This window comes from Opisthorchis viverrini (genome assembly GCF_000715545.1).
Source record: "Opisthorchis viverrini unplaced genomic scaffold opera_v5_538, whole genome shotgun sequence".
Taxonomy (NCBI): domain Eukaryota; kingdom Metazoa; phylum Platyhelminthes; class Trematoda; order Opisthorchiida; family Opisthorchiidae; genus Opisthorchis; species Opisthorchis viverrini.
This window is the reverse complement of record NW_008752203.1, coordinates 118,119-137,837: the sequence shown is the minus strand read 5'-3', so window position 1 is coordinate 137,837 and position 19,719 is coordinate 118,119. Positions and strand designations below refer to the sequence as shown.

General features: G+C 44.5%; 1 protein-coding gene across 1 annotated transcript; it reads right to left on the bottom strand.

Moving 5' to 3' along the window:
* Window positions 1-446: 446 nt before the first annotated feature.
* On the bottom strand, window positions 447-17,135 carry T265_11653 (hypothetical protein; the record flags this gene model as incomplete). The annotated part of the gene is made up of 7 exons (XM_009178364.1): window positions 447-807; window positions 1,998-2,157; window positions 4,711-4,812; window positions 8,093-8,257; window positions 12,439-12,524; window positions 13,745-13,888; window positions 16,694-17,135. 7 exons carry the CDS (start codon window positions 17,049-17,051, stop codon window positions 611-613), a joined length of 1,212 nt encoding a protein of 403 aa, XP_009176628.1.
* Window positions 17,136-19,719: the final 2,584 nt, after the last annotated feature.

Below are 19,719 nucleotides of genomic sequence, written 5' to 3'. Positions count from 1 at the left end.
AAAAGGATATCCAGCCACGCGTGTTTGGCAGTCCTATTGCTATGGAACTGACAAACTGACAGCAAATAGGGAGGTTTTAACAGAATGAACTTTAGGCCAAGAAAATTCAGCTGCCGTCGCCAGTCTGCCAAAATGCAAAAAAAACAACAATTAGTCATCTACGCAGGCACTCAGCCTTCCAGCATAAAGTCTCACCCAAACGGGTTTGAACTAACGAACACCGCGTGACTATGAACACACAATCTAGCTCGAATTACCGTAGCAAGGCATGTCCTAACAAACACAGATGATACTCCCAGAGTGATCAAATAGTCTGAACAAATCGGACTGGTCGCACTTAAACACTCCATGAAAAACCACAAGTTCAAACGTGTAGAAAGTGTGGACAAACCTCTTCGATTCTACAATAGATACGGAAAATGGAATTTGAACAACACTGATGATTACCCAACCATAAATTCATGAAAATAAAAAGTACCGAGGTCCGATTCATTTGCTCGCAAATAGCTAGAAGTGACACCCTTCAAAGTCTACGGAACAGCTGAGTGAAATATGTACAGAGAGAACGAAGCTATACAGAAGTGGTTAAGCATTACAAGGCCCAGCAAAGTTAGCTACGCCCCGATTCAGCCCGCTTTATCGAATCACCGGAGTCAACCACAGTGCCGGTTGTTCGAATCGGTCGTGGCGCTTTGGGATTGTAAGCATACGTGCGTGGAGCTGCAGCTTTACCTGCCCGTTGCCATGAGTCGGCGTCCAAACGTTCGCGAGCTTCTAATTCGGCCAGGAGTTTCGAGTTAGTCATCGCTGGAAGGAACAGGGAAAGGGAGATTACAACACAGGTCAGTGGTTCTCAACCGGGAAGGGCATTCCCTCGGAAGATGGAAGAGTTTATTAGAGAAATAAAAAAAAGCTGGAGGTCTAAAAAAACTGGGATACTGCGAGTTGGACTTATTTGTTATTCGACGCCCAACCTTACTGCAATTCTACTCTTTCCGAGCATTGACTACTGAAGCCACTGATGAATGGTGTGTGGTAAAGAAGTTTTCGTTCCATCGCTTTCAGATTTGTCAGTCAGGAGGCATGACCCCCTGTCCTTGATATCCACACACAAATTCAGTCTAGAAAACGCGAAACTTTCGGCATACGGAGACATGAGACGCGGAAGGGAATTTCCGGAAGCACGGCTGATTCAATCAACCGATCAACAAGAAAACAAGGAACTCCTTGGAGTCAAATCAAATTTCTTTCAGTTTAAGTTCCTGGTTTATGAACTGGCAGCTCAGTGATAACTGAATATCCAGCTGACTTGAGTTTTTTAGGTGGTCCAGAGACTATGACGTTTCTATTTGATTAAATCACCCTGGAGATATGAGCAATATACGCCACGATGACTCCTGACAATGGTGGAACAGTTGTACAGTACTGCCCTGCATTTCAGTACACCATGACTTGACCTGCAGGATGAAACCTTAACAGAGGTATAGGTTTGAAAGCGCATTTTTTTCGTAATGTGGTTCCCAAAGTATGTCTCTTCGGGCAGATTGGTCAGCTAAGAGCATCCAGTTTTCACATGAATCTAGTGTTCAGAAGAAATGTTTCAACTTCAAAACTCGAAACCGTGTCTATCATGGATATTCGGTTGACGGTGGAATGTTCAATTCAAACTCGGTGTGAGGAAAAGCCCACCTGGCTACATTATTATAGCGTGAATAAAAACTGGAAATAGAGTTGAAGAATGAGAGCGCCTTTTCAGAAGTTCAGTTGTCGAGATTACACGTACTATGCGGTGTGAATTCGTCCATTTTTGAGCCCATGTAAGAAGTCGCCAAGCGAACCAAAGCAGTTGTAAACGCTTTCAAAAACTTGTTAACTATCACCGCGCGCCATCTCGAACAATTAAGCACTATACAGGCACTTCAAACTAGTCACGAATTCGAGGTAACTGAATCAGGGGTACGTACTGTAGTCGACAAACCCAGCCTATTTAAACTCACTTTCTCTGAAACCCTCAATAAATCCACGCTTGCTGTGCAAAGCCTCCGGCATGGCTGACACCTTTGGAAGTTTGAGGGCATCACGAATGACCGGGATTCGTAAGACAAATGCCTGCACCAGTGACATGAAGTTGCTTACAGTCCAGTACCACAGTATAGCCTAAAACGAAAAAACAGTGTTATCTTAGGAAGATCATCTGTTAGTGAGAAGAGTGATAGGAGGATATCATTTCGCTAGAAGGCAGAAGGGAGAAGTACTGAAGAATGTGCCCTGACTAGTCTTCAAAAGAAGTCGCAAGCCAGGGAGGAACTCCATGACATTTTAGATTAGCCTGAGGGAAATCAAACGGCGAGGACCTAGTAACTAGATCGATCGTTCAGCTGCAGCACCCTTTGGAGCCTAGCTGCCACGCCAACGGAAGGTGGTACGAGGGCTTGGATACTTCCACGTTGTCCAAGCCTAAACACAATGAGTCAATATTCTGAGGTTGGGTTCGAACCAAGGACCTCCCGGCCCTCAAGCTGGAGCCTTAACCACTGAGTTATCTCGAGCTCTCTAGTAACTAGAGATGAATTTAAAACACGTTTCTTCAAGAAAATGTAGGATAAGAGATATTCCTGCGCAATGAACTAATAACAAACCATGCTGGACCATCTGAAACCCAAGACTGGGTGGACCGATTTCGACCACGACTTACGAAATACAGGAACAAGTCCACCTACTTCCTTAAAACGGGCTGTAGATTTTGATGAAGAACCGATCATTCTCAAAAAGATCAACCGCCCGAGAGCTCAGCGAATTCATGATGTGTGATTGTAGTATCAACTGCGATGAACTCACTCTACAGATATAGACCCCGACTATGAAGTGCACTTTCGGTGACTAGTAGCAAGAGTGACCCGCTGACTGATTTTTGGGTTTTAGGCTAACAATTACTGCCTACTAATAAGTAATAAAGTTTCTTTACGACCCACACAAATATCCTTCAAAGCTGGTCGTAGTAGTTATTTGGGGGGTGGAGTTTGCGGCCTGCTACCTACAAATCGGGCATGAGCCAGATAGGAGGATAGCTCAAGTCGATTTTCCCTCAAGATATTTTTGCTTCGCTTCATTTCTTCACGCTCCAAGATGTTCTCATTTCGAGATCTGCTCCGCGAAACTCAGAAGCATAACGGGGGCGTGAATTCTGGTCAACAGTAACTAAAAGTACCTTGCGTCCATCCAACCTCGCACTGGACTAGGAAAATTCGAAGGTTTAAACCTCAGATATGCAACCAACCCATCCGACTTGTCAGTGTCCGGAAATGAATAGCAATATCACATCAAGTCCACGGGTCAAAACTACGAGGCGCTTCCAAAACACCTCAATCTGACCAAAGAACTGGGCGCCTGGATATGAGCTGCTTGAGACTGACTCCTATTCCAAATGGTTTGCCAACAGCCAATAGTAGCACTTTCACTAGGCACAATTTACAGAAATATTTCAGTTGGAAAAGAAGCTCTCGTGACGGAAAATGGGGCCGGCCACAATTGCAGTGAGATCAAATCGGATACCCCAACTTACAAACGGCTCTGTATCATTTCTGTTCCAACGGAAGCGATTTTTTCAATAAACCTGATGGGTTAGAAAGGCGTGTTGATCGTCTTGTGCTACTCATGCTACTAACAAAGACTGTTGCACATTGCTTGGAGAGGGTCATCCTCAAGCCTTAATACGTCGTCTAAACTCAATCCACATGTGCTACCCACATGGAAACGAGTTGAGGTCAGCCAATCGGATGGTCACGCATAAACTTTGCAAACATCGCAGACTTGTGCGATCGTATAGACCCTGTTACCACCAGGACAAAAGGACACATCACCTGAACCATTGCAACAGACTGCTGTGGATACTTAACTATTGTTGCAGTTCCTGTCCCACGGTCCGTACGCCTAGCTGCAAACAACTCGGAAGCTACTCATGTCAGTGCGTACGAAATTCCCCCAAAGGGATAATTGCTAACGCCAAATAATCTCACGTTATACGATTCAAATTCGGCTGGAATAATCCTAGTTTTCGTGTGGTTTACAATGGCTAGTCACAAGATAGATCGGTCCGCTGTGGCACCCTTTCGATACAGGGTAATCGTACAACCCGAAGGAAACAAGTGGGCTGACACATTGTCAAGTTGCCGAAATCCAAACAGGAGCAACACAAGAGACGAGGTTGGGTTAGAACCACGGACTTTCCAGTTGACAGCATCTTAATTGATAAGCTGATGCCAAACAGCGAGACCTTAGTCCATCATTCGGAGTGGAAGAAACCTTACAGGGAGGAAGGAAGCCGTGGAATCTGTGTAAGGGGAATGTCCTCAAAAGATATGGGTTCCCGTGCGAGATTCTGGTAAGGAATGTGTTTCAGACGCTACTAAAGAGTGGCCTCTTTTCGAATGCTCAACATTCTTGGTTCATTGGAATGTTCACTCCCTCAGAATCGCGAATCGAGGTCCTAAGCGAACCCGAAAGAAGGGCTGAAATAACGTAAGGCTGCCCAAGCTCAGACAGGAGCAGCCGAAACGCTCAGGTTGGGTTCATACCAGGGTCAAGAAGTTCGCGCCTTACACAATGAGCTACCTCGAACTGCATGTGGACGGTAGCCCTACCGCTAGATGTATGAAATGAACACAGTGGAAAAATGGAGTTCCCAATCTGCAAGCAGCTTCATCTACTCACCGAAGGCATGTTCATGACCATCAGAAATCCGAAGACGGGGAAGATTCGCAAGGCTGTCTTCATAAAAGGTGTCATACCCTTGGTAGATATGTCCGTACCGGTCTATGAAACGTAAACATTTCGAATTAAAACCGGGAACATGCAAAGTCAAGCAAGTCAGGTCGTACATACAACCATGACAACCCTAGAATAGATAGTTCAACAGAACCAACAGTGGATAGGAAAATCTGAGGAAGAGCAGTGGCAAGAATTCATTGCTTGCTTGTTGAAAACCAATGTCTGAAAAGGCGTTGAAAGCAGAGAATAGACTATCTGGTTAGCTTCTCCTTCCATCAGCTATGCTGGAGGTTTTGGAGCATTTGAACTACCGGATGTCTATGCGTGGTCCGCAAAGAACAAACGGTTCACTTGAAGCAGGGTTTAGGCGAGTCGATCATGTTAACAGGCACAGGAAAAGAAACAAACTGTCCTAAGCATAACATTCGTCGAAATGACCCATCAGTGTGTTCAACACTTGTGTTCTACGTTGGTTACTCAAGTTACATTATACATCACTATACAATAGCAATAAACAGCAATGCACAACGATACGTTGTGCCTAAAATGAAACGAAAAGTCTGAACTCTACTGGGAGACTGATTCGACGGGAGTTTTTCCTTTAAAAGCATACTCATACCTTCCAGTAGGACGTACCGGGTATAAGACCATGTTTTGATGTCTCACAGTCGGCTAATCCTTGACTATCCACTAAATACCCGCAGATGGCCTGTTGCACGTCTTTACCTGGTGTTCGGTAATCACGTAATACGATACATCGTATCGACAGGACGTCGACACTAGTCCTCACAATGAGCTAATCCCTGAATAATATTTCGCCACAGGTTAGCACCCAAAACAAAACTGGAGTGGGTCACACATTTTCAAAGAAACGTACAACGGTCTATTTAACCGGACTAAATGTGGCCTCTAACAATACGTCGAATAATGATGGAAGTAGAGTGCTTGTGGAGAGAGAGACACATAGGTACTTTTGGTTTTCAAAGAATAATGACTTCCAAAAGTTTGAAGATATAATTCCTTAGATGCCACACAGAAAATGGACGAACACACGATCCAATTCACACAAACTAGTGAGGCAGGCACAATAACTGTTCACTGAAGGCAAACTACAGTCCCCGATGTATACGAATGGAGGCAAAATATCACACCGTATGATAGCAGCCTTGTTGAGAAAAAGGGAGAAAACACTTCAGGGAACACATTGAGACACGCTCCAAACTAGTCTATCCATCACCTGTGCGACAACTGCACACACTAATCAGTCGTTGGGGCTTATAACCTCGCGACATCTGATCAACCACCAAAGGAAGACACTAGTCCACTCAATAAATGAGGCACTCATCACCGACAGGCGTAGAAAAAAACGACAAAAGTTTATAGTGCACTACTCATAAGATTGCTGAAAATTCGTCGACATTCAGTTGCCTGGAAACACCACAAACGAGAGATTCGGCTGGGTTCCAGGTGAGTGTCTCAAAAAACCAAATTAGTTTGCAAATGAGTGTATATTCGTCAACGACAGAAGTTACTCATTAGAAATCAGTCACGACCCCACTAAAGTGGTTTTTGGCGAAAGAAAAGGTAGGTCGGTGACTAAACGACTAGCGTGATCAATGAAGCCTCGCTATCTCCCTTTTAGTGGAAAGCTGGCTTTCCCTGAAAATCTACTGAGGCAATTTTGCGTTAGTGTTTGCAAATTTAAGCGGCTTTTACGTGAGACTCTAACAAATCCCCTTTTACAATAGTCGAATGTGTTGCGCAAAAACCGTCACAGGATTAATGTGGCGCACAAAACAGGGCATCTTATCAAAAACGAATTCTTTGACTTCTTGACTAGCTGTCCAAATGAATACTAAAGCGGTCTTTAACAGATTTGGCCGTAGAATAGATTAGGCGATAAATTCTCTTGATGTGCACGTTAACACAGCTTCAAGATGCAAACGAGTGTTTAATATCACATGTGCTAAAGAATGAAATACTATTGAAGACAAATCAGGTACTACGCCTAACTGATGGGTCTCAAACAAGACAGCAGTGTACTGTCGACAAGCTTTCATCAGCCTTATAAGTGTCGCAAGTTAAGGAAAACGCAGATAGCTGTTTAACAAGCAATTAGAAAACACTTAATTAATCGGTGGTAGTGTGGGGGGATTTGGGTAGTTTCAGTGGAGATTTCGTGCAGAAAGTGAAGCCGATCTATGCTGAAAAGCCCAGAATCACCGTTCGTTGCTTATTGGAAATCATCAGGACGGTTCAGAACTCCCTGGGATGCGTACTGTTTACGATTCTCGCTAAGGACGAAACAGCTGTACACAGCTTTTTAGTACAGCTTCGTATCACTTACAGAAATTTCCAATGAACTTGACAAAATGAGTAACCAATAGTAAGAAATAAACTTCCCTAGTGTTCAGCTGAAGCTGCAGCACCCTTTCGGTGTCTAAATACCATGCCACCCGAAGGTTGCACAAGGTTGCCCAAGCCTGGACAGGGGAAGTCGAGAAGCAGAGGTCGGGTTCGAACCATGGACCTTTCGGTCGGCAAATTCGTGCTCTAACCACTTAGGCCAGCTCGTCCCTCGTAAGAATAGATTATGAATAAAAGCGACCGATTTGTATATTACAGGCCCAAGGACCATCGATCATTCAGTCTTAATTCGTACTCATGTTACAGTGCGACATATTCGTCAATAAGCGAGATGGACCAAGTGGTTAGAGCGCGAATTTAATGATTGCAAGGCCCGTGGTTCGAACCCGACCCCTGTCACTCGACTTCCCCTATCTAGACTTGAGCGACCTGGCAGTATCCCAGTCCTCGTGCCTCCTTCCTGTGGCATGGCAGCTAGACACCGAAAGGGTGCTACAGCTGGACGGTTTTTTTAAAAGACTTAACACATCGTAAATCCTGTCCCGGCCATGAAGACGTAACAGGATTAAAGCCGTCATCTTCCTTACAACTTATGCGGCAGCCTTGCGCAGAGAACATGTCACAAATTGGAATTTTTTTATCACAAGTTTCGGATATCCCTCAATTTCCGCATCTTATCCGCTTAGAATGCTATATGTGAAGACTTCCCCCCTTTTTGTACCCCTATCCTGGTTCGCCCATGGTAAATGGGGATGGACAGGATAGGAAGGTTGTTCAAAGGTGATCGATATGAATACAAGTTCCACGAATCCTGCAACTATCTACAGTGTTTACCGGAGGTGTGCAACAGAGCATTCATAGTCAACCAGTAGGTGCCACAATTATTGAAACCGCTAAAAGCGCGGGAAACTATTCAAGTATGTCTAATAAAATCTCGATTCAATCCTATTAGACTCACCTCGAACATGAGAATGATTGAAGCCATGCTCATGAATGGAAGAAGGCAGTATGGATCGGGAACCGTGAGATCCGTAAACCAGCTCAAACCACCTGTTTTCATGCTTGGTACCGGGAGCGAGGCCATTCCACGAATGCCGGCGAAGACCGATAAAAATATGGGTATCTGAGAGAGAGAAAAATCAATACCGCAGTTGACTTTTTGTAAACGATCCCAAATTCGTTATGCAGAACGGTGGTTCCCAAATAAGGGTAGTCTGCGGGACTTTATTGGAGTCATTTATCCTGGAAGAGAGGTAACTACCAAAGAGGATCTACGAAGTCACGAACCTCCATTCAATTAACTGTTTTTTTTTCAAGGAAACCCTCTGTCCGGAGATGACGCTACTTATAAAGATGATTACCTTTCGGAAACCAAGATAAACAGAACAAACATTGCCGCATTGGACGAATGCAACTTGACGAAGCTATCAATGCATGCTCGAGCACGATTAAGCGGGATTCTCCGGCGATATGCTTATAGTCACCCGCGTCGTTCTCGTTGGAAACTTGGCTATGGGTTAGTTTACTCGACTGGCGTAGTTATGGTCTCGAAATGATCAACCAACTTTCAGCAGAAGCTTCAGTCTCCAATACGACACATAGGTCATGGAATCCCCTTTTGTATGGTAAGTTTGATTGCAAACATCCACAATCAGTGTTAGAAATACGCAACGACGACGGGGACTAGGAGTACTGAGCTTCGCGCTTGAACATCCTGACATGAACAAAGAGGAATCAACAGTCAGGCCAACCAGCATCCCACTTTCCTAATTTCTGGAGAAAAAGTGTTGACCTTTTCCGACCGATTTCAGGGTTTGATATTCTGCAAATCAATCAATTTTGGGCATGTACGCCCTAGGCCCCTTATGCACACCTTGATGGGTATGGTTGTTGTGGCGTGGTACAAAACCATTTGGCTCCGTATGTAGGGAAGCCGTCAAGCAGTCACATGTCAGACAAATGGAGAGCGAGAGTATGAGGTTGCCACCAAGATGCGATCTACATCTCAAGCACATCACGGACAACAACGCAAACGCTGGTGCAGATGTTTTAACACTGTACGACAGAACCTCATTTTATAAAAAATGGCAGTTGAGGAAATAGGATAAGAGAGGAAGAGACTAGCACTCGCCTTACTGTAAATATGAGGTTGGCAATTACCAAGCTTGGCGAACAGATATACATCCATTCATAAATGAATGGACCAGAACAACCAGTATTCCATCATTTTAAAGTTGCTTGTCATCCGTGTTTCGTTTGGAAAACCGGCTCGAAAGGTGAGGTGCAAAACCCATCTGCCTATTCAGCAGTGCTGAATCGGTCGTTAGGGAAGAATCAGCTGATTCACATTGATCCGGGTTGGAACTTTCAAGTTGTCCATAGGTCCTGATAGCCTATATTCATAAATGCCCGAAATAAAAAACACGGAGATACGTACACAGTCCGGCTGGAAAGGTGAGCAGTCGACCGAAAATTCAATGGACTTGTTTTCATTTAGTCCTGATCACGGGTTCCTTGTCAAGGTTTTTGGAGTAAATTAGGCAGATTAGTGGCAGCTGATCAACGGTCTTCCAGAAAAGGCGTCAGGTTTACAAAATATGAGCGTATCATTGACACGCTTCAAGATCAGGGCCTGGAGACCTCACAAGATCGACATCGCCTTGGAATTTCGGAAAACGGGTCAGAAAAATGACCCACACGAATGCTGTCCGTCTTCACCCACTTGCAACTGCACATCGGAGAATCAGTGACCAATCAATAGCTCGCATGACTGGAGCAGATCATTCTATTGAAAAATCTTATGTATAGTTCTTCCTGGCCATCTCATTAAGACACGCGCCATATGTTGACATTTCTTTTAATAAGTTCAGTCGCGGATGTAAAACGTGAGCAAGACACACAGTAAAGAGCAGAAACGCTGAACAGATACCGACTGGCATGTCACCCGACTAACGTCAGGTTGACCAAATTGTCTGCCAGAACAGCCTTCGTGCACACAGTTGGCGATCAGGTGATCTGGTCAACGGAGCCCCATATGTGGTGAAAACCCTGGAGTTTGCGTTGCGCAACAACATCCAAAATTATTCCACTGGGTCAGCCTGACAGGCTGTCGATGACGCAAGACTGTGAGTTGACCACTGACCTGGCATTTGTGGCCCTGATAGCATTTGGATCATATACGTCGGAGTGTAGTTCGCAGCACGCTTTGCTGGACATCTGTTTGCCATGTGATGCAGTTACGTAAGACAGTCAAGGTTCACGTTTTAGACGGACTGGGGTCGTTGTAATAATACCAGGATCAGAACTTAACGCTGTAGAGTATATATATATATTCTGAACAAGTCACCGTGTCACCGCGGTCACACTGAATCCATGCCTATATGTCATATTTGGCAAGAGAGAGCACAAATCCTTCAGTCGTTTCACTTTTAGGAGCCTTTCAAATCATCTACATGTCCACCCAGTGCGAATCAACACATTTGGATCCTTCTCCCGGCACTGTCGCATAGATGTTGCAGAACCTCCAGGAGCGAATGTGCATCGAAGTAATCCAAAATTGCAGGACAGGTTTCTTGATGGTTGGATCCGTCACACAAGTTTCTGCATTCAGTGCAATCCTTTCAGGTTAAGGCGTCTCGGTCACGATTGGAGTGTTCCGGACAAAAGATGCCTTAGCAGAGACCACGGAAGGCCACGACAGAAATGTGAAGCTAAAATGGCTAAATGAGGATGCAACCCGTGGCATAAAACATAACGTTATACTCAAACGTCTCGGGACACTTCAAAATTGGTGTCCAGACATCTTGGTAAAAGTGCCGGGGCGTCCTTTCATGCAAAATATGCGAATAAGCATGCCAACACAGCAGATACGATAGAACAAACTATTGAAAAAAAATTCGCTTGTTTCCTGATGCCGATGGAAAGATTTACCCGCGGCATACGGTGGGTTGACTTAGAAAAATGGCAGATGTTCCGGAGCTCAAAAGTATACCACATAGGAATGATGAAGGTGCTATTTTTATCAATTGTTGCATTCAATTGATTTAACTGTGTTGGAGACGTGATTTGTCCACCCGACAACAAACGACATACCGGGATCCGGGATGGCTTCGCTACACCCACATTCGTGGGATATCAGCAAATTCCATTCAATTGAGTTCAGAAAGAAAGTAACGAACACACTAAAAATAGTGGTGATCATATAGTCGCTACATATTTTAAAGACGTTACCATGGGGCAACGTAGGGGTTCAGTATAGTTTTTAAAGGTTACGACAATGCTTTGATCCTAAGTATTCCGTACAAGTGCCAGAAGATATTCGTGCTCTTCGGCATCACCGTGGGATGTATCGAGGGCTTCTACCTGTTTATGCCAAGAGCGATCAAACGAAATGGTATGCGAATGAGTGTCTCGCGAATTCTGCACAATTTGGGTTCATTTAGGACACAATAATGACGGAAACTCGGGGTCTGTGTCTGAATGACAAGCTCCAAGAAGAGTGAAACCGGCCGTGAGCTGCCGAAAATTTTTCAGCAACCCTGTGAGTAGTTTCTTCCAGGAAATGATCAGGGTGTTTGTCTTACATCCCGAAGAAATAAGGACCTTCCTCATTAAAGATACCACTATTTTCCGTTCGCCCCACTTTCGTCATGTCTCAGAAATTAGTAAAACCGAGCATTAGTTGGTACCACAATAGGTGTTATTTAGCTAAGGCGAGCAAGAACATTCGGTTGCGAGGTTTAACTACACTGATTTGCATCCTGTGTGTATTGATGGAAAAACCTTGAGGTATTAACCCTTGTGTCTATTGCAGCAAAGCGTAAGATGTTACTTGGAGCGTGGGTTCACCCATGGTTAGTCAAGTTTGCCTAGTCAACACTTCAGTGTCAGTGTCAGTGACAGCTCAGTTGCGTCAATCCAACTGTGACTCTGGACTTCAACAAATGACTGACAGAAGTGGGGTTTTTCCGCCTCTGAAAAATGGAAATAGTTACCTCATTCAAAAAGACAGTACGGGGAACCACTCAAATAATGTGAAACTGTTTAGCACGGCATGTGTAAAGGGGCTTATGGTAGCTTAGGTGGCTTGTTCACTGTGCTAGGTAATTTCATCATGAGCACGTAGAGCGATCAGCCTGATGGCACCAAGCAACGACCGATGTGGCATAATAGCATTTTCAGTTGTGAAGTTGATTGTTTTACTTTGGTTGGGATACTGTTAGAGGTGCCCACACCAGGAAGGCATTGGGTCTCTCAACTAACGCCTTTGGCAATGGAAACTGGGAAAGCCATGGTTGGGAATACCTGCACAATTAGAAGCTTCATTGACCTCAGGGGGTTGACATCTTTTGAACGCATCATTTCCTGCATCTCTTTCGACACCTTCATCACTGAAGAACAAAGGAAGGACAGATATTTTAGAGGCGAATATGGGGCGTTCTGCAGCTGGTGAGAAGTTTCAGTTTGGCAATGAAGAAAGAACTAAAAAATAATGGCGATCAACAAGTTGAAGAGAGAGTTTGAGACGCTATCAGTCTAAGGATACATAGAGGATGGCTAACGGCCATGTTGGAAAAAAACAATGAATACTATCAAATATGCGGCATAATCATCTCACGGGTGAAATACGGATGAAACTGACAAAATTAGCCGTTCTTTTGACCTAGTCGTCAGTACAAAGCATTCACATTGAACTGGCTCCCTCCAGGAACTCATGATGTGGGCTTATCAGGCAGCCTGAAATCACAATATGATCCACAAGAAAACTACTGAGAATTCGCAAACAGCACGTGCTAATGAATAGGTTTTGTTGACAGGTTTTCGAGAAATACACTCATTTGCAAATCAATTTGGTTTTCACGAGAGACCAAACTGAATCTCTCGTTTATGATTTTTTACAACTGAATGTGTTGTACACAGGCCGCCTCATGATTCAGTTGGAACGATATTCGAGATATCGCAGTTTATTTTCATAAAGGGAACTACTTACAAGGTTGCTGAAAACTCTTCGACAGCCCACGATCGCAGAGTTTTCAGTAACCTTGTGAACAATTTCCTTTGTTGACAGGTCTTCACTTATCACACCCACCAAAGGTCGAGCAACCAAACCTGAAAAAATATCATATTATTCAGCTGTAGCACCCACTGAAAAAAATATTTCAGGTGTAACACTCTTTCGGTGCCTAGCAGCTACTTCATCCAAAGGGAGCACGAAGGCCGAGATATTGTTAAATTGCCCAAGCTTAGAGAGGAGGAGTAGAGGTGTTGGGGCGACTTAACTACTCAGCCATTTCCATCTCAAACTACCGCATTTTGGTTGACATAAAGAGAAATGAAACATGAAGAAACCTAGTTAACGCATCAGATTGTGTTTCGAATCCCATTTCTCATAAAGGTGACGCACTTGGGCAACCAAACAGCTGGACGGATTTACGGGGACTATTCTAATCATTTCAGAGCCTATAAGTCGCACCTGGCTGAATTTCCATTTTCATTATGTGCTTGCCATATAGATGCAGATATGTCGGTAAGACATCCGCCAAACAACTCTAATGTGAACTGAATGCCAGAGGTAGTTGTTATTGTGAAAAACGGATGGTTAAAAACAAACTTTCAAGATAGTCGCCCGACAGTCGTGCATTTGTCATCCGCTCCTGAAGCAACGTTAGCCGCGGCATCGCATCACCGTATTTGGCTAAAGACCGACGCTGACCAATAATGAATGGAAAGAGACAGAGTCGAATGCACAGGGTCGCTGAAAAGGGAGGAAAATAGAACATGAATGTTAATTTGCGCATTATTGCACTACTTGGCACCAATTCAGTATCTTGTTCATAAACTGCTTTAGGTATCGATATGAGAAAATGGTAATCGTACGTGGCCTGCTCGCATCTTAAAAGTAGCCATTGATAAATACTCTCATTTGCACACACCAGGCTGTCTCATGTTTCAGCTGACACGATAATACATCGGGTCTAAGTGTAACGCTCTACTCACAAGGCTGCTGAAAACACTTCGATAGCCCATGACCAATTTCACCCTTCTTGGGGATCATCAAGCGGCCTGGTGCAGCAGTCAGTTGAAACGGACCATCATAAACGAGAGATTCAACTGGATGCAGCTGAGTCTCCTGTCAGAACTAAATCCGTGCGCAAATGAAAACAATTGTCAAATTCTGTCAAATGTGAGTCAAATTAGAACAGGAGGTTGAGGGTTGAGTGAAAAGAGGACCGGAATCAGTCATGGGTTGTCGAAGGGTTTTTAGCAACCGCATTGGTAGTGTGTTACGTTTAGAACATTAACTTGCTTAAGATGCTTTTAGGAGTCATGATTCTCATCACACGTAATTATAAGATCTGTCTTATTGCCAAGACAGTCTGTTGAGTGCTATTGGATAAATACGGGGGTAACCAACTTGAAAACTTTGCCGTTCGAACGACGTACGGGTACACACAACTCGTATAATTGATAGTTAAGTCGGTGACTCGTATGAAATAGTCGTGAATCCCCATTATTATAAACGCGAGTCATGAAAAGAAAGAAAACAAGAGTAGTTGGTTGCTCACTAGTGCGAAACAGCCCCCGAGATTATAATGTATCGCTCTGAAATGAAGTATTCACCTGAATGAACACTAGACAGCCCGTATGCCCTTTAAGTTCGATCAGCTTTTTCACATCTTAGAATTGGTGTCCCATTCTTCGTATACAGCGCTGAAATTTAACGCTAAATTTCTCTTTCGTTACAAGTCAATTAACAACAAATGAGAAAATATGCGAGTCTAACTGGCTATCGACCGGTGGTGGTTAGCACACTTCTAAGCGGGTTACACGTTTATAGCACGCAGTTATTTAAGACAGTGCATGAACACCTGATGTCACCGTTCGATTTAGGAATTTAACAAACCCAAACACTCGTCCATGATACTCTTAGGTGCACAGCTTTTATGCAGTCCTAATTTGGCACTAGGGCTGAGGCCTCAGCAGATTACACTGGTCCATGCGTGTGTAATCGGAATTAAGTAGGCGGGGGTTCGGTACAGTACGCCTTGAACTCCCATCTTTGAGAATAAAGCTGAAGCACATTGCAGTCGGGAAGTAAAAAAAACTCCGTGCAAAGGCGCACCTGCTTGACGATGTTAACCTGCCTTTCCCGTTTTCAGTTTGAATACCGCAGTCTACGGAATGATTGAAGAGCTAGCTGCTGGAGCTGTTCATCAAGCAGTAAGTCGTGAATCAGCCCCTTAAGAAAGTGGTCAGATTAAGTTACCTGGGCCATATGTACATCCATTGACTCGTGACCTTAATTAGCAGAGGGTGCGAGATAGCAGACATGCCACTACCAAAGTGGACACAACGGGATCCTTATCATCACCGACAGCATGACATCAGTGTTCAACACCGATGCTTTGCTGCCGCACAACCATGATTTATTTGAAAGCCTTGGTGTGAAGAAAAGGACAAATGTGGACGGGAAAGGGACTTAGTGCTAGCTTACCACAATCATTCCGAGGTGCCTACACCTTCAAACACTCACTCAGGCAATCTGGATAGAAACTGACAACAGGATCGCGACTGACATCGGTTAGAAGCCATAACTTGCAGCATCTCCAACCAGGCGCAGTGAGGAAAATATGACACGTCGAGAAAAATCAAGCAACTTCTGAAAAGCGCCGTAGAACATAAGTTCTCTGGTATCCGTAACCAAAACTACGCAAATAGGGCTAACGCTTACAAAGAACGGATTGTCTATTCTGACCATTGCCAACTGTATGAATGTAAGTGTGGGAGTATGTATATGGGTAGAACAGAAAGGCAATTAGCTGTAGGGACAGAGGAACAGTTGTCCATCACCTACTGGCATCAGTCACGAAACAGTTGAAGGGTTCCTGATGGGTCGGTAGCTTAGATGCCTCCTGTGTAAGGCTTAAGCTATATCCACGAGACCGTTAAACCCGGTCCGTATTCAGTGGCAAATGCAGTCTTTCTTAGTATTACCCTCGTAGAGCTGGTATCAGAATGAAATAACTGTCGTCGAGGTCTATACCTGCGCACCTGTTGTTGTCCTAACATACTGGCAGTTGTTATGCTCATCTGCCTCTCTGCACAAATTAAAGTAATCACGTTACCTCAACTTCCTCGCCTTCAACCTGGATTCCATACTTAAACATAAATGCAGGGGTTTTAGGTTCTGATATTTAACATATTTTTCGTTTGTTGCTGGTTCATGACAGTAGACGGACGGCCGACATGTTCAAAAACTAAACACTCTCAACTAACTCCATCAGAATGCCGTTTGTCATTTACACACAGCCCAATTCAGCAAGCATGTAACTATTCAGTTTTCGGGCTTACTCCAAACATAGCCTAGTTATTTTGGACTTCAGACTAAGCACAGTAAAATGGAAGCTTCCTAGGCGGAGACGCGCTTTTAGGGGAAAAGATGCCTGAGCTTGAAAGGTTAGGGATTCGCTTAAACTGTCCAACTTCTCGAATGACCACGTAGAAGAAGTATTGAAATACATGGTCTGTGAACGACGAAAAGAGTACCAAGGGAACTAACTTGTTGCAATAGCAGCCCACCAAGGTAAGTCCAGAGAGACATGGAGTGCTTCCAACAAAGCTTGGTACCAGCCAGATGGCCAGTAACTACACAGTCCGAGAGATGCCAACGATGGTTCACCCAACGTATTTAGCATAGTCTCCGCGACCGGAGGCAGTGGAATATCCGGCAGAGGGCCCAATGTATCAGGAGTGGTAGTCGAAAGCCACGACTTAGACTGCAAAAGAAGCCCAGCTTTGAAATTCGAGTGGCCTACTAGGCCAGGGTGACCAAACCACGTTTTTGTGGCTGAGAACGGACTTGTACATCGACCGAAATGGCGCAAGAACTGATAGTTACGCAAAACTTGCATGGTCATGAGTGATGGCCTCCCGAAGTGAGGAAAACAGTCTGAAGTAAAAAATAAAAACAGACAGATTGATACAGAAAGTTTCACGGCCTGGTACTCACCGACTATACACCACACTTAACAGATTCACTATAGATTTTCCTCACGCAGACAAGCTACCCGAAAAATAGTGTTCACTTTGTTGACAACCTTCCACTCCGATATTGCAGGTAATGCTCATTGATTTTCCAGGACAATACCTGTGGGCGTTTGCCCATACAGTTTGCGGAGCACGCGCAGTCTCCAAACACTTAATAGATACACTCTATAAGGCCAACTCACCGCCAAAACATTTGCCACCACGCTATGAATCTACGTAAGCAGAAGCAAGTGACCAATCAATCCGACTGAGGTGACCAGTCACGAAAAAACGTCAGATGACCAGATGACCATAATTTACGCGTTCGGCTGTCTCAATTTTGACTCAGAATTTCTACATTTTGTTGTCCTTCGTATTACTTCACTAATTCGCAGCGGCAAGCTGCTCGAGACTTTCATCTTTTTTAAAACTATCTGGTTTGCTTCAACAGTGCTCTTCTGGCCAGGATTGATTAATGCTTTTGAACAATGAGCATTTCCATAAATCAGCTGTACGCAGAGGCTCGAACCATCAAGTTGTATACTCAGTCCATGACAGACAACCACAGCCACACAGGCTCCATAGTAGTCAAAGCTTGTAAAAAGCTGGCACGGCCTATCCGATTCGGGAATTGATCTCGTTTTCAGTCAGTGCATCCGGACCTGTAAGACTGCTCAGGCAAATAAGTTTATCTAAAACATCGACTGGCTGGTCTATGAAAATGAGGTTGATGTTTGATTCCACCCAGTCTTCTAGCAGCCCTTTAAAGTGGGCACGGTTGAAGCCATACTAAACCGTGCGGCAGAACTATTTTGGTCATTTGAAATTACCCGCACCCAACGTTTGAATTAAAGACAGAAGTGTCATCTCCGTGCATAGCGTCTCAGGAAGTACCACAGGAACCCTTCAAAACCTGAGGAGTATGGAACAGGCAGATAAGTTTCTGGCAGCATACGGAAAGCGAAGTTAGGAATTGCGAGAGGTCAGCCTCACTTCAAACCACTGGACTTAATGAACTCGGGCGACAGACTAACGTGCACTCGTACACACCCACAGCAATCGGTGTACAATGCACCACCAAAGAGTAAAAATTTAGAAAGGACACCTTTGGTCACCATAAATAATCAGTTTTTGGCGACCAAAAGAATAAATTCAGCCTTCGGGACAAGAAGAATAACTAATGCTAGAGGTTTGAAAAAGTGGTGATACCCATTACAGTGATGTGATCAATATATTTCCTTTCAAGGAAAAACTCGGCTTGATTCGTACGAATTTCTCTCCCGGAAACCGACCAGCTTGTTTAGGATAATGCTAGGGTATCTTGGGTGTTAGGCCTACCAGGCCTGTCATGATGACCTTCACAAGATGTTTTTGTACCTTTTGAGGAAACAAGACACAGAAGTTTCGAGTGACGTTAATGCTACTCGCCTTTCAGACCAACCCTGGGCTTGGCTGGAGGCAGTGAACGATATGGTGGCCAATCGGCGTCCATTATGCTGGCTTCAGCTCAGGTTGTTTGACTGAATATTGGAGGCGTAAGAACCTTGCACGTTTGTGGTAGGGTAGTCATAGGTCTCACAAGTTCCGTTGTTCTTCATTCCGGTATTCAAATCAGTCGACATGACTGTACCACAGCGAAGCATCGTTATTCTCTGGTGTTGCTGGCAATTATGGCGATGACCGCTGCAGTAAATCTTGAAATCATTTGCATACGGCAGCGCCGGGCATTGTGCCAATAGCAGAGGGTAGAGGTTTAGTGAGGGTTACGAAAAGGGGAGCCACGAACAGACTCGTGGGTAACCCCGCTAAGCGTTTCAAAAGGGCCGATCAAACTGCGGATCTGTGGTTGGTGAGAAAGACAGGAAACCAGCGAGAGAGGAGGCCGGTAATTCCAGGCTTCCCAATACCAGATGAGGGTACTGGGTTAAATCCTGTAAAAGGCTTTCGAAGATCAAAAAGTTAAGATGACTAATTTTGATTCGGCCGCGCTTGTAAAGTTATGACAAAACAGATCAGGATGAGTTGGGAGCGACACAGGAGGAAAGTATGTTGAACAGGGTACAGGAAGTTGTTGAAAGGAAAATAAATTAAAGGAGTTTTGTTGGTGACTCGATGAACTTGCAGGGGACAGTAGTAAGACGTGTGGGACGTTCGGCGGACGGACAATGGATGCACCCTACCTTTTTGGTGGATTACAGCCCGTTCCCGGAAGTAGAGAGGGCATCAAACATGATGAATAAATAGAACAGGGTCTGGTGCTGAAGTGGAGGGGATCCTTCTAAGTTATATCTGGTTAGAAGTGGATGGATTTCTGGGATGCAAAAATTAACGCACGACAGTGCAGTAACTTGTGTGGTTTCAACATAACAATGGTCGTTGAGCTGTGACACCGATTCGCCACATAGCTACCGTACCAAGTGGCCCAAATGGTTAGAATGCGAATTTACTGACCGAAAAGTCCGTGGTTCGAACCCGACCTCTGCCTCTCGGGGCAAACTGACAGTATCCCAGCCCTCGTGCAACCTCCCAGTGGCATGGCAGTTAGGCACCGAGAGGGTG